General features: G+C 34.3%; 1 protein-coding gene across 1 annotated transcript in view; it reads right to left on the reverse strand.

Annotated features, from left to right (window-relative positions):
* Positions 1 to 2,586: 2,586 nt before the first annotated feature.
* The window catches only part of LRRIQ3 (leucine rich repeats and IQ motif containing 3), a 227,498-nt gene continuing 207,709 nt past the window's right edge, over positions 2,587 to 22,375 (reverse strand). Inside the window, 3 exon segments of the mRNA XM_040470641.1 lie at positions 2,587 to 3,091; positions 12,611 to 13,020; positions 13,023 to 13,342. Coding sequence (XP_040326575.1) covers positions 2,935 to 3,091; positions 12,611 to 13,020; positions 13,023 to 13,342 — 887 coding nt within the window. The 3' untranslated portion in view covers positions 2,587 to 2,934.

The raw sequence follows: 22,375 nt of genomic DNA on the forward strand, positions 1-22,375 counted from the left end.
AACAGGTCTTTTTTTTTTTTTTTCAAAACAGGTGTTTTTGATCACAGTACAAGCAGTGATTCAGGAACCCATGATGCTTTTTTCATGTTGTGGCTCAGCCATTTTTAGCATATGTTTCCCAAGGTGGCCAAAGAAGAGAAAGATCATAGGACAGTGCATGGTACACACCTGAAGAGTTGGCAGTCACTTTTACTCAGATTTCATTGGTCAAAATTCAGTCCTGTGCTCCAATTAACTGTGCAAGGGAGGCTGGGAAATATAGACTGTGTCCTACAGAAACAGGAAATAGGTTTGGTGAAAAGCCAGACAGCCTCTGACACAGAGACCTTTTGCAAATAGAATTTATAGGATTTCATATTTCATAAGATGTACTGGGGTAAGAGAAAGCAATAAAAAATATCTTCTAAACTTTTAATATGGAAAACCATTTAGATGGTAATGAATCTATGGACATTTGGGAATATAGAAAAAGAAACAAGATTGAGGAGGGAGGAAATAGTAAATAAAAACACAGTGAATTCCACTTTAGTGTAAGATTTAAAAAAATATTTTAGGTCTTCCAAGCCTAGCATGCGTTTGGAAATATAGGTGGCATACTGTATACTTAAAGATAACTTAGAGATAAAGATTTTTTATTCTTCAAAACAGTTAGTGGCAATAAAGGTCATTAGATTGACCTGGGACAGAGCTTAAATAGAAAAAGAGATAAAAAACAAAACAAAACAAAACAAAACATTGTGTGTAATATAATATCTGCCTTAGTACAAAGTAATAGAAACACAGAGATGAGTATAAAAAGTTTTTTTCTTCAAGAAGCTCACAGGTGGATAGATAGAAATGATCAAGGATATTATTGAGTGATAAAGGTTATAAAAGATAAATATGAAATGGGAAAATAAAGTAAGGTCAACATTCAACAAATTTTACTGATTGAATGTATAAATTATATTCAAATATATCATGCAAAAAAATTCTACTATTTCTTAATGGCATTTGTCTCTCAACTCTTACATAAAAAGGTGACAAATCCTCCTGTTATTACACAGAAAAGACTTCTGTCTCCATTACTACACATTTACCTTTATTAAATGCATACTATGTGTAAGGCATCGTGTTGCATTATGTGTTTTCTTCTCATTGAAGTCTCATAATAATATTATATGACATGGATTGTTCTTTTCATTAAATCCCCCAAAGATATGTATTGTTTCCAAATACAGAATGGAAAACTGGGGTAGCAGAGAGATTATCTAACTTGTCATGGGAACCTATATCTGTCATGCTTTTTACCACCTCACAGTATCTACCTTTGTTCTTTTTGAAGAATAATTAGAAATATCAATATGACTTACTCATTAGTTATCTGCAAATTAACAGGAAAAGTGAGAGCTGGTGCCATGGAATTAAATAGACAGGTATTATTTTACCAAAATTAGGAAAATAGTATAAGCATTTTTTGGCAGTCCAGCATAGAAGCACAAGTGAATAACTGCTGTTGTAAAATACTTAATATTTGCAAATTTACCATAGACTAATAAGAGAATTTTAAAAATAAACACTTAAAAATTTGCATATATAACTGTGAGTATTAAAGAGATATTAAAATTTTTTTTAACATTTATTCATTTTTGAGACAGAGAGAGACAGAGCATGAATGGGGGAAGGTCAGAGAGAGAGGGAGACACAATCTGAAACAGGCTCCAGGCTCTGAGCTGTCAGCACAGAGCCCGACGCGGGTCTCGAACTCATGGACCAATAAACACTTAAAAATTTGCATATATAACTGATGAGTATTAAAGAGATATTTAAAATTTTTTTTAACGTTTATTCAATTTTGAGACAGAAAGAGACAGAGCATGAATGGGGGAAGGTCAGAGAGAGAGGGAGACACAATCTGAAACAGTCTCCAGGCTCTGAGCTGTCAGCACAGAGCCCGACGCGGGTCTCGAACTCACGGACCACGAGATCATGACCTGAGCTGAAGTCGGATGCCCAACCTACTAAGCCACCCAGGCGCCCCAAGTATTAAAGAGATATTTAAATGGCATTAGCTACATTGTATTAAGTGAGAATGTCAAAATAAATCTGAGGCATTTATTTTTCTAGAAAAATGAAAAACTATTGAAAATTAACTTAAATTTTACAAAAAGATTTTATATCTTCTTATATCTCTATTTTTTCTAATTTTATACCTGAATATACATTAGGCTTAAAATTAATATATATATATATATACTAGTTCTGTATACTTTATAAACACAATTATATAACTATGTGTCTTGTCTCTGTCTCTCCTTTCTTCTCTCAAATATATGCAAAAGGCAAATACATCAAGTAAATGTACAAAAATCTTACAATCTCTAAGAAAACAAAAAAGAATGTTTAATTTCCCTTTCATATTTTATATTTTTTAAATTATAATAAGAATGTGAATCACTTATATAATGGTGAAACTTTTATTTTGAAGTAAAAAATTCAGATACTGTTTTAACAAAATAAGGAAGATATAATTAAATATGTGAAAGTAGGTAATGAAACTAATGAAAGTACACAGTGTCTTAATAAAAGTCAGCAACTGGGGCAGAAATTACTATGCCAGAGAAACTGAAAATAGCTTTAGGATTTCTATCCTTGGGATATGAAACAATATAAGTAATGCCTTTGCACTATTTCCTGCAATTAATGAAATAAGTTTTAATTGTTCCTTGGACATCTGGATATATAAGGCAACTTTGGGGGTATCAAGTTAACTTGATTTAAATTAAATTATGATCAAGAAGAGAAATGCTTTATTCTGTATATTTTTAGAATATTTATATACAAATACATCTTATTACATACAGTATTTCTTCTTTAATAGTATTATTTCAAAGTTCTTTAACTAAATATAATAGCCATAATTCAAAGTGACCACAGATGTGGTATGGCATTGGTTCATTTTGTTGTTCCATTGGGAACTTTAAAGACTAAATTCTTTCTCACAAGCGCAACTTTTGTTTTAGCATCTTGAAATCTTTCACATGCTTTTTGAAAGATAATCATATCAATAACAAATTTTTCTTCACAGTGTTTTTTATATGTTTCTTGAGCCCTAAGAGGAAAAAAAGTAATAGAATGAGATATTTTTAAATGACTAAAAGTATAACATTTATTCAGGGTGTTAATATAAAAGTAGATGCCTTTAAAATAGACATATACAAATGGGAAAAAATTAGAACTCCACTTATTTCATAAAATTTTATTATATCAATAATATCCATAATTTATTCAATAATATGCATATCAGGCTAATGTTTCTAAGATTTCTCTTGGCTGTAACATAATTCCCATAAGCCCTGGTATAGATTCCCAAAAAAGCATCGAAATCAGACTATGCTCTGATTTGCAAAACTTTTACTGAAGGCTCACTAAATCCAAGCTTCTTCTAGGACTCCATTATGGACTGAATTGTGTCCCCATTTCCAACCCCCAAATTCATGTTGAAGTCCTAAACTCTCGTACCTTAGAATGTTTCTGTATTTGGAGATAGGGTCTTTAGAGGTAATTCAGTTTAAATGATATCATTCAGATGGTATTCCACTTTTCAGGCAGAAAGTAAAAGGGAAGAACATTTTGTTCACGTATATTTGTTTAGATAGCACGAACAGCGAAAATAAAGGCAAAGATGAGAGCATAGCTTGGCATGCTCTGAGAAGTGACAACACTCTAATTTCTGGGTCATGAAGTTCTGGGAAAGAGAACAGTGGAACAGATAAGCCTGGAGAAACAGACTTAGAGCAAGCAGATCATGGAACCCTTCATTTGTATTCAGATATACTCAGAAATCTGGACTTGACGAGAAGAAAGGCAAAAGTCTACAAAGTCTGCCTTATTGACTATGTGATTTTTGCACAAGTTATTTAAGTTCTTTTTGCCTCAATTTCTTCATTTTTAAAAAAGGGATATCCAATTCATGGGGGTTAGTAAAAGACTAAATGAGTTAATACATATAAAATCCTTAGAACAGTGTGTGACATTTAAGAATTCCTTTTTGTAAAAATTTTTAATGTTTGTTTATTTATTTATTTATTTATTTATTTTTATTTTTTTAAAATGTTTATTTATTTTTGAGAGAGAGAGACAAAGTGTGAGCAGGGGAAGGGCAGACAGAGAGGAAGACACAGAATCTGAAGCAGGCTCCAGGCTCTGAGCTGTCAGCACGAGACTAACGCGGTGCTCAAACTCACAAACTGCGAGATCATGATCTGAGTTGAATTGAAGTTGGACACTTAACTGACTGAGCCATCTAGGCACCCCAATGTTTACTTATTTTTGGAGAGAGAGCACGAGCAGGGAAGGGGCAGACATAGGGAGACACAGAATCTGAAGCAAGGTTCAGGCTCTGAGCTGTCAGCACAAGGCCCTATACGGGGCTAGAACTCATAGACTGTGAGATCATGACCTGCCAAAGTCAGATTCTTAACCGACTGAGCCATCCAGGTGCACTGATACTTAATAACTCCTTTTATTGGATAGATATTAGTGGTATTCGTCAGCATAGGAAACACAGGAAGAACAGCCAGATGAAGAGAAAGATTGGAATTCTCTTTTGGTAACATTATGTTTAAGGAGCGTGGCTATCAATGTGGTAATGACCAAGAGTGAAAAGGAATGGCTTATGGTTTAAGAGAAAGGTAGTAAAGCTATTCTGCTTGGGATTGGGATCCAGATCTGCAGCTTATTGATTGTGTGATTTGGAGCAAATTATTTTAACTCTATCTGAATCATTTTCTTCACCTTTAAAAAGGGACAGACTAACTCATACGGTTTAGTAAGAAGCAAATGAGCAAATACATTTAAAATCCTTAGAGGAATGCCTGCATTTAATACTCCATGAAAATAGCTATAACTATTTTGAGTTTGGATTTCTGGAGAGTAGCTATGTCTGGACAAGTAGCAGAGTAGAAGTCATGGCAAAAGAGACCTTGCAAATGTAATTAATAGTAGTAGTTAAGTATAATAAATGTATTAAATAGATAACAATTATAAACTATGGACAAAATGTAACAAAACAAAACAAAACAAAAACTATTAAAAAGCACTGAAGAGTAAGAGAAACATAATGACCTATTATATTTATATATACCAGGATCAAACAATTGGAAAACAAAACTAAGAAAGAATTCTATTTACAATAGCATCAAAAAAATAAAAACAAACAAACACTTAGATGTAAGTTTAACAAAAGGTATACAAGATGGGGGGGCACCTGGGTGGCTCAGTGGGTTAAGCATCTGACTTCGGCTCAGGTTGTGATCTAATTGTTCCTGAGTTCAGGGCCCCCCCTCTGGCTCTGTGCGGACAGCTTAGAGCCCAGAGTCTGCTTCAGATTCTATGTCTCCCTCTCTCTCTGCCCCTCCCCCTGCTCACGCCCTCTCTCTCTCTCTCAAAAATAAATAAACCTAAAAAGATTTTTTAAAAAGATGTACAAGGCTTATGCCTGAAAATAATAAAATATTGCTGAAAAAAGTAAAAATGATCTAAATTAATGTTAAGTTCTACCATTTCAAGGACTGGGAGACAATATTATCATGATGTCAATTCTCCCCAAATTTATCTATAGATTCAATGCAATCCCAATTAATATGTCAAGAGTCTTTTGCGTAGAAATTAACATTTAAATTTTTCTTAAATATATAGAAGATTAAATTTAGATTAAAATTTATTTTAAATGTATTAAATTTAGGTATTTTGAATTTATTAAAATTTGAATTATATGGCAATGCAAAGGTCCTAGACTAACCAAAGCAAACTTGGGGAAGGAACAACAAAGAGTTTGGATTTTTCTACTGCTATATAACACATTACCATAAATGTATTGGCTGACAACAACCACCATTTTATTATCTCATGGTTTTCATGGATCAAAAGTCCAGGCACAGCATGGATCATCATCTGGGTTTTCTGCTTCGGTTCTCACAAGGCTGAAATCAAGGTGTCAGCCAGGGCTGTGGTTCTGATCCAGATTGTGAGGTCCTCTTTCCAAAATTGTTGGTTGTTGTCAGAATTCATTTCCTTCTCACTTTTCCACATAACCCCCTCCAGCTTCAAGTCAGCAATATCATATCAAATCTTTCTACTCTGAATCTCTTTCTTTTTTGTCCCTGCATGTGAAGTCTCATGTGATGCACTGGACCCACCTGCATAATATAGGATAATTTCTCTATTTAAAGGTTGATGAATTAGTACTGTTAATTACATAGGCAAAGTTCTTGTTGCCATGTATGTACTTTTGTGAGTAAGAGGAAAAATAGTAAGCAACTGAAGGAGCAGCTCAAGTTGGAGGGCATATAATTAATATTAGTGTAAATCTACAAATTAGTAATCTCTTTCAGCCATTTTAACCGGAATGCAAGAAGTAAAGATAGTTGGATTATTCCAAGGTGGCAGTTGGGGTGGTTAACATTGTGGAGGCAATGAAAGGACTTCAGAGACACTGAATGAAATGGTGAAAAGAATAACTGATATGAACTCTGGATGATACACCAAAAATGAAAAGAAAAGAAGTCCATAAGGAAGTTTGAGGGCTGAGTGTCACAATATATTTGAATAAGCGTGTAGTGAAAGTAACAGAAGAAAAGAATTGAAAAGACAGAATTACCCACAAACAAGTATACGAGAACTTAAAATTTAAGAGGTCGGGCAGTTCCAAGTGACAAGGAGGCTTTTACATGTCTATGGAAATGAGTTTACAGGTTGTTGAAATCCAAAAATGTTTATTAGGCAACTGGGAGGTTTGTTCTTATGAATTTGGAAGTTCACTGTGATTATAGCTGAAGTTGGATGGAGAAAAGCCTTACAAACCAGAATATAAACACACAGTGAATGAAGAGAGTAGTCTAGGAGGTAAATTGATGACCAAACAAAGGACAAGGAAAAGATGATGCAATTAGATAGTACCTGATGTGCCAGGTCGCCCATGCTAATTGATACTCTACTGGACCCTGTTGTTCTGTCCTGAACAGTATCATCACTTTTTCAGAGTGAGCAAGAATATTTTAGAAAGCTCATGACCAGCTTTTACCTGATATATAATAAATTCTTTCATTTCAATGTCTCTTTTTTATTCACTCTTAAATACCCTTGGGGGCATTTTATCAACTTTCTAAACTAGAGCTGTATGGTTTCGCTTTCTTTTTTCATTCATCCTCATTCCACAGTAGGATCAGAAACTGCATTCTCAGTAATGACTTCACCAGTTATTGAGATTCATCAAAATGCTTTTAGGTCAAGTGGTTTGATACACTAGTGAAGAATCAACCAAGAGAAAAAGAGCCAAAAAACCGCTTAAGTCTCTAGAAAGATTTTCCTTTTTTGACTCACAGCTCTCTTCTGCATGTTATACAAAATCTTCACTTGGAAACATTTATAATAAAACTCAGTAATGCCTTTTAGGACATATTACCTACATAACCAGAACATTGCCTTATTCCTGTATGTTTTCAAGGATAAGGATAATATCTTTGCAGCAGCTTGCAAGAGAAGATAATTCAGTTAAGATACATTAGGAAGCTCATTTGACTCTGTATCCTCTACAAATTAATGATGCCCAGACAATTTACTCTGATAAAACTAAGCTGATTGAATTTCTGTAACACTGATTTGTACTAGGTTTGTATTTTGACATACTAGTTTTCATTCTCTTTCCAAAATATATTTTTTATTAAATTATAAAAATTTCCAAAAATCATACACACACACACACACACACACACACACATACACATACACACACACACACAGAGAATACATTAAGGAAAATGTTTTTAAATTTTGGAAGAGAAAAATATGGAATATTTTTCATACCTAAAAAGGTATGTAAAGAACCTCAGTAATAGTTCAAAAACTGCTTATAACTAGGAAAAGGCTAGTTATGCTCCTATCTAGTACAAACTATTTTTAAATTTTATTTCTTTATTTAGAGAGAGGGAAAAAGAGAGGGGAGAAAGAGAGAGAGAACACGAGCGGGTGAGGGTCAAAGAGAGAAGGAGAGGGAAAGAATCTCAGACTGTCTGCCAGCACAGAGCTCAAAGCAGGGCTCCAAATCATGAACTCTGAGGTCATGACCTGAGCTGAAATCAAGAGTCTGATGTTTAACTTGCTGAGCCACCCAGACACCCCATAGTTTTTAATTATGGCAGTTAAAAACGTAAATGATTTATTTATTTTATAACTGGAAGTTGTACCTTTCAATCCCTTTCACCTATTTCACCCCTCCCCCAACCGACCTTCCCTCTGGCAACACAGAGATGAAAAATACAGCATCAGGAATACAGTCAATACTATTGTAATAATGTTATATGATGACAGAAGGTAACTACATTTAAGGTGGTGAGCAGTGAGTAATTTATAGAATTGTCAAATCATTATGCTGTATACCTGAAACTAATATGGCTTTGTATGTAAACTATACTTCAATAATATTTTTTAAATGTAGATGAAATAAGCAGCTATATGGATCTCTAAGTATTTCTAGACAAGCCTTAAACATATGTATTTACATTGTTAGGACAGTTAAAATGTCACCAGGATAAAACTGTGACTGATAAGCTTCAATCTAATATCAGATGAAATTGTGTGAAAGACTTTGAAAGAGTTAAAAAACAAAAATTACTGGGAATGCTGTCTGGTGCACCCTTCAGAGTTATCTGTACCTTTGAATCTCTTTGATCTATTTTACAACTTTATAAGTTGAATAAAACTATGAGTAATACAGATGATTCTTGTCTATAAAATATAAGTGAATTTTGTCCAATGGAGTTATAATTGATTATTGCCAGTGGATAATGACTAAATTTATTGTGGCATTCCTGATTGCCTTTACATATACATGCTCTTAGAACTGTCATTTGAACTGGTTATAACATCTTACTGGTTCTTTAATGAGTTAAATAAAATCTTTGATGTGTTTATTTTATATTTGAGTAACAGTTTTACATTCTAAAAAAATATCCTTTGTAAAGAAGATGTGGTATATATACAATGGAATATTATTCATCCATAAAAAGAAGGAAATCTTGCTATTTGCAACAACATGGATGGACTTGAGGACACTATACTAAGTAAAATAAGTCAGAAAGACAAATATTACATGATCTCACTTATATGTGGAATCTAAACAAGCAAACAAACAGAGCTCACAGATATAGAGAACACATTGGTGCTTGCCAGAGGTAGGGGATGGGGAGTGGGTAAAACATAAGGGGTCAAAAGGTACAAACTTCTAGTTATAAAATAAGTAAGTTATGTTATGTAATGTACAGCATGGTGACTATAGTTAATAATACTTGTATTGCATATTTAAAAGTTGCTGAAAAATTAATCTTAAAAATTCTCATCACAAGAAAAACAATTGTAATTATGTGTGGTGACAGATGTTAACTAGATTTAGTGTGATTATTTTGCAATATATACAACTATTAAAACATGGTGTATACCTGAAACTAATAGAATGATATATGCTAATTATACCTCAACAAAAAGATCCTTTGAAAATTAATAAAGCTTAAATTTACTAAATATAGCTTAATATATTTTGAATCAATACTAATTTTCAGAGCCTTTGCACAAAATCATCATGAAACAATTTTAAAAAATTTTGCATTTGTTTGAGACTTCTTTGTCCAAAATGTATTCTGAGAATTAGTGTTCTATGGCATTTCTTAAAAAGCAGGGTCTGTGGTAAAATGCATGTTTAAATGCAATTTTTTTTTCCTGGTAGTATTCCTAATGGTCTTTGACATGTGACTATCCACTGAGCTTTACAGGCCATTTCTAATCCAATTTAATGTGTCTTAAGCAATTATACTTTCAACTACTCTCCTTCATAAACCTCTGCTATAAGTAGAACAGTATTCACTACATCCTTCCTCTCCCCCCACATTTCCTATTCTGAGCTCTCCAATTTTGCTCATCCATTCTGCCAATAATAATTTCCTCTCAGCTTTCTTCTTTTCCAAATTCAAATTCACAGTTGTAAATTTCCTACTTCTATGTTTTGTAATGATTCAAATATACGCTTATATTTGCCATCGAACTGTGGGTTCTTAGAGGATCAAGAATATGTTATTAATTTTTGTATGAGTGTAGGGAAGAACTGAAATGAATTAACACTTTGATGTTTAGTCATGCCCTCTCATTGAAGGTATCTTAGATTACTCTCATCTATTTATTACCTAACATTTAACTGGAAATTTTAATTTGGTCCTTTGATAGTTTTTATATTATTGTTTGTATTATTATTTAACTCTGGCAGTCTTATTGCCTGATGACTTGTCTCCCACCTAGATTTTCAGTTTCTTGGGGCCAAATAATCTTTATGTCCCCACATCACCTGACATCTTCAACAGCTGAAAGTGAATTACCATGTGAATAATTCTAACTGAAGGTAAGTATTCCTCAGTAGAAATGCCAATGATCACAGAGAGAAAGAAAAAAATGTGTACGAAAAATTTATTATCATGAAATAAGAACTTGTTCTTAGATATGTATTTTAATAGCTAGTGAAGCTATTCTCAAAACTTGGTTAATTATATTTTTCGTATATATTTAATAATTCTGGCTACATATCTTCACTATACAAGCATTTTGAAAAAAAATATGCATTATTTCTCATTGCAATGGCTTAAGTATTAATAAGTGTACTTAATACTTAAGCTACTGGTGTGTAGGTATGGTAAAATTTGCCATGCCCCACAGGCTCTAGTATATGACTTAAATGGACTTACATACAACCATTACTAATTTAAAAACTGGGTTTCAAATTTTTTTTACCTATTTTCTTCAATAAATAATTATGCAATAATTTAGGAAGCTAAGCATTGCACTAGATACTGATATGGAAAGATAGACCAAATTATCTTATAAAGGACTTTACAAGCTAACCTGATATAGGCTGTCTTGGGATAACTGCTATAACTGAGATTTAAATAAAGTGTTATGAAAGAACTGCCAAATGAAAAGGATTAATTCAGACTGGAAGAGCAGTTGGGGAAGGGTTAAAAGTGAAGATACTATTTCAGTTGGTTACTAAAGGATGAATAATAAAAGGATGAATTTTGTCAGTGGTTTTACAGTTCATACACTGCATGATGGGAACAAATAGGGGCGAAACACAGCCACACTCAGCAAGCATCAGCCACTAGTGATGTTGTCTCCCTGGAGAAACAATAACAAGTATTTTATCCTCACCAATCTGAGCACTCCAAAGCATTCTAATTTGCATAATAACATAGAGGCTTGTGTTGCATAATAATATGTAGATAGCACTAGCATTGTGGGCTGGTAGTACCCTTTCAGAGTGCATATTTGAAGAAAAAGGGGATAGTATTAGTAAGGTCACTGGAATAAGAAACTCCAAATCTGAGTAGGGAGTAGAGAATAATTTAATCTATCAGGAGCAAATCCAGAGTGCTGTTAGGGGAAGAGAGAGGAAGCTATGGCAAAAAATTTAGTGAGATGAGTCTGGATAAACTGGAACAAAGCATGATGTCTGAAATGCCACTTAGATTAGATTTTATACTGTGGACAACTGCAAGGTGTCAATATACACAAGTAGGAAGTAACATGATCAGAACTAATTTTTTTAAATATGAAATTTATTGTCAAATTGGTTTCCATACAACACCCAGTGCTCATCCCAACAGACGCCCTCCTCAATACCCATCACCCGCCCTCCCCTCCCTCCCACCCCCCATCAACTCTCAGTTTTTTCTCAGTTTTTAAAAAGAAAAAGAAAAAAAGGGAAAAAGAAAAAAATAATAAAAAAGGCTAGAGAGGGAGGGAGCCAAAACAAAAACAAAAGATCTGGGGCGCCTGGGTGGCGCAGTCGGTTAAGCGTCCGACTTCAGCCAGGTCACGATCTCGCGGTCCGGGAGTTCGAGCCCCGCGTCAGGCTCTGGGCTGATGGCTCGGAGCCTGGAGCCTGTTTCTGATTCTGTGTCTCCCTCTCTCTCTGCCCCTCCCCTGTTCATGCTCTGTCTCTCTCTGTCCCAAAAATAAATTAAAAAACGTTGAAAAAAAAAAAAAAACCAAAAGATCAGAACTAAATTTTAAAGACAGTTGAGGCTTGTAGGATGGAGAACCGTTATGGGTTGAGGAAAGGAAGTCTGGAGAATGGAGATGGAACTTTCACCTGGAAGGATAAAAGGTGAATTCTTAAAGTGATTATGATAGTGTGCATTAGAATGGGAAAAGCGGGATCTAAAAGGATCAATTTGAGACTCCCTTTAGCAGAAAAATGATTAAGGAAACATACTGGATATTGGTGATGAGACAGACTGAGTTGTAAAAGACACTGGGATTTCTAGCACTGTCAAGAGGCTAATGATGATGCCATTTATGATAAGAAAAACCATTGTTTGAGAAGCAGGTTTTACCGGATAAGGGTGGAGGTAGGATGAGATACAGGATACAGTCGTTTTATTGTCTCATCTTTGTTGTAGTTTCTATTTTTTCAAAGAGAATATATCATGTTGTAAACAAAGTACTGTTTTTTAGATCTCAGCACTTAGTATGCAATATTCACATGTAATGGACTTAAAAGTTTCTATATTATCAAGACTGTACTTACCTAATTTCCTTCATTTGTTTAAGTAAATTCTTTTGATATTTTTCCATTTCTAGTCTTTGCTGAACAATCAGACTTTTCTCTTGTAAGACAGCCTGATTCTTCCTCAATCTGTCCATTTTAATCATTCCTTTGCATAAAAGAGTGCGCTCATTACTTATGTTTTGAATTAATAAACGGTCTTCAGCCTTTTGTTTTTTTTCATTCAGAAACCGAGCTCTCCTCTCTTTAACTTTTTCAAGGTAATTGAATCTGTCCTGCCAAAGTTGTTGTAAACCATTCCGAATTGTCTCATTATCTTTTGCAATTAGTTTTTGTGCAGCATTTTTTTTCTTATTTAAGCTTTCTTGAACAGCTAAGCTAACTCCTTCCTGGGCAACTTGTGCCAGAGTTACAGCTGTTGTTTTTTTTTTTTATGGCTTTCCTGCTTCTTTTGTTCGGAATAACATTTATCAATATCACAAAGTGTTCGGAGTTTTATACCAGTTCTGTGTGTTATAAAAAACTCTTTTCTTACATTACCCTTCAACAGCATGTCCTTTTTTGTAATTTCTGGTTTTTGATGAGTGGTAGAAAATGGCTGGACATATGTAGGAAAATAATCTTGCTCCTTTTCTTTCAATAATGCAGCATACTTGAGTGAACCTGAAGTATGTATGGGTAGTTTGAACACTGATATCCTAAAGCTGGCATCCAATTCTTCACCTTCAGTTTCATCTTCAGATTCCTTCTGACCTACACCACAGGGAAGACAAATATAATACAATATGTAAGTGCTAAGCACAGTTTATTTTCTGTCCCTATTATTTTGAAAGCTACATTAATAAAGTTGACAAAAACCTGTCATTGGCTTTATTAAGAAACATTTTTCCCTACTGATGTTCTTTTTAAACTTGTGTTTTAATAGTGATTTTGGAGAGGGAAATCACTATTGAAACCATTTAACATAAAAATGCACTGATTCCTATATTTCCTACATTATCTCTCACAATTACTTAACCTGCAATAACTCAATAGCAGTATCTTATCTTACATTTAGTACTTCACCATGCATATTATTTTTAGATAAATTTATTATCTCATATTGCAAAGGAATTTGTAATCCATTTTACCATATTTGTCTTAATTCTGGTGGGAACTAATAGCGGCCATTAACATTGCTTTTTCTTATATTTGACACATGAATCCCTCAGCCTCCTTTGCTATTATGTGTGGTGATGAGACTAAGTCCTCTACAGTGAAATGTGGGCAGAAGTGATATGTGTCATTTCCAGCTCAAGGCTATTAAGAAACAAATATATCTTTTCTATATTTTCTTTCTTTTTCCGACTCACTGTACAGAGATAAGAATAAGGCCCTAGAAGATGGTGAATCCACAAGGTGGAAAGTCCCTGGCTCCCAGGATCACTGCTTGAAAAACTACTCACTGGCCAGGATTAGTCAAACTTGGACTCATATAAACTAGAAATAAATGGCAATTATGTTTGAGTCAATATATATTTCTGGGTCTATTTGTTATTATAGCCAACCTAACTAATATAATAGCTTGAATCACATTATTGTTCACATATTTATTTTCTGACAAACCTATTTATGAATTCAGTTTCAGGTGGCAAATACAGGTTAGAAAAAAGTTATGCTTATTAGTCTTAGAAAAAAGATGTTTTCCATATTTGACTAATTCCCTCTATTAAAATTACATCTCTACTAACCGTAGTCTACAAAGATTTTAGTTTTTCTAATAGAAAATTCTCTTAAAGTCTTTATATGTCAAATGCAAATCTGATGGTGGAGGTTTTACGGAAGTTGAGGTGATCATAAAGAAGGTAGGACCTGTGGTCTAGGCAGGCAGTAGGGAAGAAGCAAATAGGCATGATTTTCATTAGAGGCCATAAGAACGTCAACATCAGAAAAGGAAGCAGAGGCGAAAATGAAGTAGAAAATCAAGTCTAGCAAATAAAAAAGGTAATTCACCAGAATACAAAGTCATCCAGGGGAGCCTGGGTGGCTCAGTCAGTTGAGACTCTGACTTTGGCTCAGGTCATGATCTCACGGTTTGTGAGTTCGAGCCCCAAGTCAGGCTCTATGCTGACAGTTCAGAGCCTGGAGCCTGCTTAGAATTCTGGGTCTCCCTCTCTCTCTGCCCCTCCCCCACTCATGCTCTGTCTCTGTCTCTCTCTCTCAAAAATTCATAAATATTTCAAAAAAATTTTTTTAATTAAAAGAAAAAAAGTTTGGGTCCAAAGCAAGGCACTAGATACAAAGGGACAAAATCCAGAATTTCAGTTGTAAAGTAAATAGGGTATGGTCTGGGTAACTACCTAGAAAAAGTACTCTCTTGTGTTATTTCATTTTATGTATAAATCCTGGCATGAGAAAGCTGGCCAAGAATAAAAGACCAGGGATAGAAAATACAAACTAATAAATTAAAGTTCTGGTTATTAATTTCAATTCATATGGGGGATTGGGATTTTTCCCCCCATACCATCAAAATATGTTCCAACACCAACTGGGTGTCCTGAAATTCAACTCAAATACGACAACATCTACCTGGAGACAGGATCACATCCCACAGGTTAAAGGTTCAGTCCTAAAAGAATCCCTATCATCTTCAGATGCCAATAAATCCAGGTTATCACCCGTGCTTCTGACCAACTGGCTATAGATTGGAGGTTCCACGAACCTCCTCTGGGTTCAATTTGCTAGAGTGGCTCAAAGAATTCAGAGAAACATTTTACTTACTATATTATTGGTTTATGGCAAAAGGATGTAACAACTCACCAGCAGCCAAACAGAAGAGATACATAGGGGAAGGTATGGGAAAAGGGCACAAAGCTTCCATGCTCCTTCTCCAAGCACATCACTGTACAAATCTCCACGTATTCACCAACATGGAAGCTCTCAGAACCCAGTCCTTTGGACTTTTTATGAAGGCTTCATTACATAGGCATGGTTGATTCAATCATTGGCCATTGAGGATTGAATTCGATCTCCCTCCCCTCTCCTCTTTCCAGAGGTTGAGGGTTGGGACTAAAATTTCCAAACCTCTAACCATGTGGTTGGTTCTCCTAACAACCAGCCTCATCCTTGGGTGTGATCTAAAAATCACCTCAGTAAGTAAGTTCAGCTTCTTTAATTATAGTTTTGTAGGTGAAAAGCTCAACTTGACTAAGATGAATAAATATGTTGGTACTACCTACTGTGAGCTAGAATCTTCAAAAAATGAAGACAGTGATGGCTCAAGAAACCTTATAGTATAGTAGTGGAGGCAAATAAGTGAAGCAGATTTCTTCAAAATATTGTGGCAAATGTTAAGATAAAAGTATGTATACACAGGAAGTGTTGAAAACATAGAAGAAAGACACTTCACCCTATCTGGGTTAGGGTAGGCAGTTGTCAGCAAAACTGCTCTGGAGAAGGTAACAGCTGGGTTACTTTTAAGAAGAGTATTTGTTTTACACTTGTAATACTATAAGGCCCACCTTTTGCGTATATGGGAAAATTCAATTAATTTCCAAAGGTGTGGGCAAGAGAATAGGAAACAAGGCATTCCCAGGGGATGGGAGGAGAGTGACAATCAAAGATGCAGAAGTGAAAAAAAGAAAAAATATGTGAAATTTTGTTTTATAAAATATAAAGTCAGAAGCTATCATAAGCAGTTAGTTGCTACAGATGTCTAGCAAACAGGTAGGTAAATGAGCTGAATCTAAATGATGTAAGAGAGGGCATATCTGGAGACAAATATTTGGAGCCAATAACAGAGATTTTTAGGTAAAACTATAAGCATAGTCAAGAGATAAAAGAGAAGTAAGGATGAAACATTGGGTAAAATTAATTTATTTTATTTTTTAGTTTTTAAATGTTTATTTATTTTTGAGGTGGTGGGGGTAGTGATCAGGGAGGGGAAGAGACAGGGACACAGAGGATCTGAAGCTGGTAGGGAGAGGATTGATGTGGGGCTCAAGCTCACGAACTGTGAGATCATGACCTGAGTAGAAGTCTTAGGCTCAACCGTAGTCTGTGCCACCCAGGCACTCCAGGGAAAATGAATTTAATATGTACATACAGGTAAGCCAAAAAAAAAAAAAATCTGTGGCTATAGTTTCTTCACATGTGAGCTTCTAAAGAAATCATTATATGTAAAGAGCCTTGGTATACGTATACACCCATTTGCCCGTTTTTACCTATCGTCTGGTGAAATTTATTAACAGTGACTTCTTTCAGTCTCAGAAGCAATCCAATTTGGAAGATAAATTATACAGTCAACTTAGCTATAGGGACATTACCAAACAACAGACAAGAAGTAGGAGAGTTAACACTGTGCTGTCTGCATTGTCTTAAGTTACATTAATATCTTAGTGCAATGCCCAAGACTTGGTAGATATAAAATAAATAATTTTGTTCATACATAGGTTATGAGATCCTCAAGGCTCTATGAAAGTTGAGACAATGCTGGTTTTGTTCACTACTTTATACTAAGCACTTAGCAGAATGTTTGGTGGATGACAGGTTTTCAACAAATAGGTGTCTAATGAATATTTTTTCTACAGACAGCTAAGCCAATTCAGAGATACTCTTCATTTTGGGTGCTGGGTTGCTAATTTTAAATTTATACTTTCATCTTTTGTACCCTTAATTTTTATATTATTCCCTTTAAGAACCCTATACGTCAAAAATAATAGTCACAACTTCTGAATAAGACTTAAATACTTCTACTTCTTATCTTTGGCTCATGCTATCCCCACTTATTTGAAAGGTTCCATTTGCATCACCATCTATAAAAAGATTATTCATCTTGGGGCACCTGGGTGGCTCAGTCAGTTAGGCATCTGATTTTGGATTTTGGCTCAGGTCATGATCTCAGGGTTCGTGAGTTCAAGCCCAGCATCAGGCTCTGAGTTAGAGGGTGGAGCCTATCTGGAGTTCTCTTGCTCTCGCTCTCTCTCTCAAAAATAAATAAACTTAAAGATATTTTTAAAAGATCATGCATATTGAATAACATAAATACTGTCATTTATTGAACCCTTTCCATGTGGTAGTTACTAGGCTTACTTCTTTACATATATATTTAACATTTATTCAATATCGATAACCTTCTAAGGTAGATGTTATTGACCACAAATCGTAACAATACAGCTAATATATGCTGAGTTTTTGCTATGTGTCACATTGCTCTGCATCCTTTAAATTATCTCATTTAGTTTCCTTAACAATCTTAGAGTTAAATACTGTACTATTTTTCATCCCCATCTATCAGATAAAAAAACTGAGTCTTAAAGAAATAGCCAATATGTTGGAGTAAGATCCTAACATACAGGTGATGTCCAACAACAAAACAAAGAACAAATACCTAAGAACTCTGGAGAATAAACAAAAACAAATAAAATGTGACCTGTTAAAAACATCAATATTCTCATAACAGAATCCAAAGTATATAACATTTGTGATGCCCACCATATAATCCAAAAAACATAATATGAATGAAAAGTATATCATGAAAGGTATCACTTCATATAAAATACAGAAATCATGCAACCATATAGGCCATTTAGACTCTTCCTTTCTGTATTTTATGTGAAGTAGTATAATATTAAGTAGATTGTGCAAAGTTAGATTTATATTATAATTTTTAGAGAAAATAAATATATAATGCAAAGAGGTCCAACTAAAAATCCAAAGGAAAAATTAAAACAGATTATAAAAATATTTGAATAAACAAAAAGAAGATAAGTAAAGAGAAACAGAGGAACAAAAAACCGAGCACAGAAGACAAATAATAAAATGATACTAATCTAATAGGATAAGTGTCTTTAAAAGAAGAGACACCAAAGAGCTTACTTTCTCCGTCTCTCCATGCACACATGTACTAAAAAAAGGTCATGTGAACACACACACAGCAAGATGGTTGCCATCTGCAAGCCAGAAATCTCACCAGAAATCAACCATGTTCACACCCTGGTCTTGACTTCCAGTCTTCAGAACTGAGAGAAAATGAATCTCTGTTTAAGCCACTCAGTGTGTGGTATTTTGTTATGGAGGCTTGATCAGACTAATACCCTCTCTTTTGAACTTCTAAGAACCATTCCCCAACTGGTCTATATCCCTTAATGGCTATTAGCAGAAGGCCTCAGTTCCTTCCCTGTAGGCTTTGAAAAGAACTGCTTGGTGTAAGTATAAATTCCTTCTGACAAGGCAGCTAACTTCCCCCAGAGTAAGTAATCTGCCTGAAAGAGCCCAGAGCAGGGCACAATATCTTTTATGATAGTCTTGTGAGACACACACCATTTCTTCCGCCATATTCTGTTTGTTATATGTAAATCACTAAATCCACTCCACAAAGAGGAGAATTAGGCTCCACTTTTTTGAAGAGAAGTGTCAAAGGATTTGTGAACATATTTTAAAATCATTGTATCTGATATAAAGATTTTATATTAGGGTGCCTGGGTGGCTCAGTCAGTTAAGCATCTGACTCTTGATTTTGGCCCTGGTCATGATCTCACAGTTCCTGGGATAGAGATTCATGCTGACAGTGCAGGGATTCTAACTCTGCCACTCCCCATGCACATGGGCACACATTCTCTCTTAAAAATAAACTTAAAAAAAAAAAAGATTTATGTTCATGGAAATAAAGCTCAGGCTCATCAAACATTTATAAAGTCATTATTTAAAAGTTTTATATAAATTTAATATTTGATATTTTATTTTAAAATATGTATCCTAGAGGTGCCCAGGTGGTTCAGTCGGTTAACCATGTGACTTGATTTCAGTTCAGGTCATGATCTCACAGTCCTGAAATAGAGCCCTGTGTGGGGCTCTGTGCTGGTGGCATGCAGCCTGCTTGGGATTCTCTCTCTCTCTCTCTCTCTCTCTCTCTCTCTCTCTATCTCCCTCTCTCTTTCTCTCTCTGCCCCTCCCCTGTTCCCACTCTTTCTCTTAAAAAAACAATTATACCCTATTGTTAACGCTATAATTAAATAACATAAATGTAATATAATTATTCTTTTTCTCTAGATTACAAACTTTTTTTTCACCTAACAGACTTCACAAATATTATTATTATTGATTTGTGCCATGACTGGAAAAATTTGGAAGCACTGTCTTAATAGCAGTGGGATAAAACTTACTCATAGAGTTTATAGAGAAGTCTGCTTATGCTGTAGCTGCCCATCTTAACTCCTGGGTAAATTTTAATTTCTGGAGAATAGAGAATATGTCTTATATATCTTTGTGTCCTCCACTACAGTAAGCATAGTATTTTGCATTTTTGGAATTCAATTTTAAAAATTCAACTATTTATTAAATATGAATGTTTCTACTCAAAACTAGAATTTATGTACTTATGGGGTGCCTGGGTGGCTCAGTCGGTTAAATGTCCCACTTTGGCTGAGGTCATGATCTCACGGTTCATGAGTTCGAGCCCCACATCGAGCTCTGTGCTGACAGCTCAGAGCCTGGAGCCTGCTTCATATTCTGGGTCTCCATCTCTCTCTGCCCCTTCCCAACTCGCACTCTGTCTCTCCCTCTCAAAAATAAAAAAAAAAAAATAAACATTTAAAAAGGTAAAAAAAAAAATAGAATACTTGTTGTACTTCTAAATATATTATTTTTTCTCAAACAGTTGCATTTTATGAGGAAGTCAAAGTCTCACTGAAACTAATGTAATATTGTGTGCCATTTATACTTCAATTAAAAAAAAAAGAGTCCCATTATAAGATTTAGGTATAGCAGATAACCAATTTGAAATTACTGATAATACTTCTTTTCTTACCTCATTAACTTATTTTTCCTTCCTTTTCCCTTACTCTGACACCTTTTATCTGATTATTATCCTATAGTCTTTTTGTTTTCCTTTTCCCATATCTTACTTGAAAATTGCATTGAGAATCTTTATTAGATCTGGCTGACAGCATTAAGGGTCAAAACAGTGACTACATTAAGGTAGGAGTTTAAAAAGTTAACTTTTTATACACACAAGTATAAGGTCTAATGTGCAACAGCTTTGTGTCAGTTGCATTTTTCCTGCCACTCTTGCATTATTATAAGGAAAGAAAAAAATAATCACAAAAGCCACTCGTATAAAGTTCAAGTCTGTGAAGTAGACTGGTGATCTGATACATAAGCAGCTTCAATATGATACAGAGTGGCTAAATAACCAGTAAAAACTTTTCAGTAACAACAGGCCCCCAAGTGGTATTCATATTTGTGAATTAGGGTATTGACAATAAATATAATCCAAAAGAGCTGAAGGTCATCTATCTATACATGCAAGGCAATAAATTAATGACACCATAAATTAATGACTCTTATTGCCTCTTGCCTGTAAAAAGAGATGTTTAACAAACTGTATCTATTAAGCAAATAACAAGAAAATCTGAAACACCTCCCATGCAACATTCATCCTAGCTTTTAAAAAAAATGTTGCTACCAAAAACCAGAAAGGGATCTGTCCATTAAATAATCTTTGAGTAAAATAATGGAGCCATGATTGCATGTCATGCCTGCCAATGATTTATGTTCCAAAATATGTTATACATCGTCTGAAGATCTCCACTACTAGAAAGAGAAGCATCACTGAAAGGAAATCTTTAGTATCTAACACGTACTCCTCTCCCTAAAACTGGCTCAGAATCCAAATATGCTCAGAAGTTTTCTGTTTCTTATTATTTTCTTGTTTTTTTGTTTCTTAAGTAGAGGGTTGAAAGGAGTGTACATAAACACAAAATGATGAAATGCTGTTTAATACTATTTTGGTAGATAATAAAGAAGCATAAAAATAACCTTTTGGTAGATCTCCGTCTTGGTGTCTTAAAGTGTCTAACTCAGTAGTTATATTACAAGTATATAGTCTGTCACATTGTTGTTTAGCATATTTTCTTTCAACCTGAAGAACTCTCTTGAGCATTTCTTATAAGGCAGGTGTAGGGCGACAAACTCCCATAGCTAATATCATACTCAATGGTGAAAAATTGAAAGCTTTTTCTCTAATATCAAGAATAAATCAAAGATGCCACTCCTGTTCAACATAGTACTGGAGGTCCTAGGAGAAGTCATTAGACAAGAAAAATAAATAAAAGGCATTCAATTCAGAAAGGAAGAAATAAAATTATCCCTATTTGTGGAAGACGTGATCTTATATCTAGAAAACTTTAAAGAATCCCCCTACCAACTGGGTTAGAACTAATAAATTTAGTAAATTTGCTAAATATAATAGTAAATATAATATTTAGTAAATTTGCTAGATATAAAAATCAACATATGAAAACTGATTACTTTTCTAGAAGCTAACAATAAACTATCTGCAAAAGAAATCAAGAAAACAATCCCATTTATAATACCATCAAAATAATTACTTAGGAATAAATTTAACCAAGAAAGTGAGAGACTATACACTAAAAACATTAAGATACTGATGAAAGAAAATGAGGAAGAAACAAACAAATAGAAAGGTAACTTGTGTTCAAGGGACTGGAAGAATTAATATTGTTAAAATGCCATACTACCCAAAACAATCTACAAATTCAATGCAACCTTATCAGAATCCCAAAGGCATTTTTTATAGAAACAGGAAAAAAAAATTGACAATTCATATGGAATCACAAAAGGCCACAAATAGTTACATCTATCTTGAGTAAAGACAAAACTAGAGGCATAACATAACTCTTCCTGATTTCAAAATATATTACAATGCTACAGTAATCAAAACAGTAAGATACTAGCATAAAGAAAGATATATTGACCAGTGGAACGGAATAGAAAGCCCAGAAATAA

Source organism: Herpailurus yagouaroundi, unplaced genomic scaffold, assembly GCF_014898765.1.
Source record: "Herpailurus yagouaroundi ecotype Mexico unplaced genomic scaffold, PumYag 77, whole genome shotgun sequence".
Lineage (NCBI taxonomy): Eukaryota > Metazoa > Chordata > Mammalia > Carnivora > Felidae > Herpailurus > Herpailurus yagouaroundi.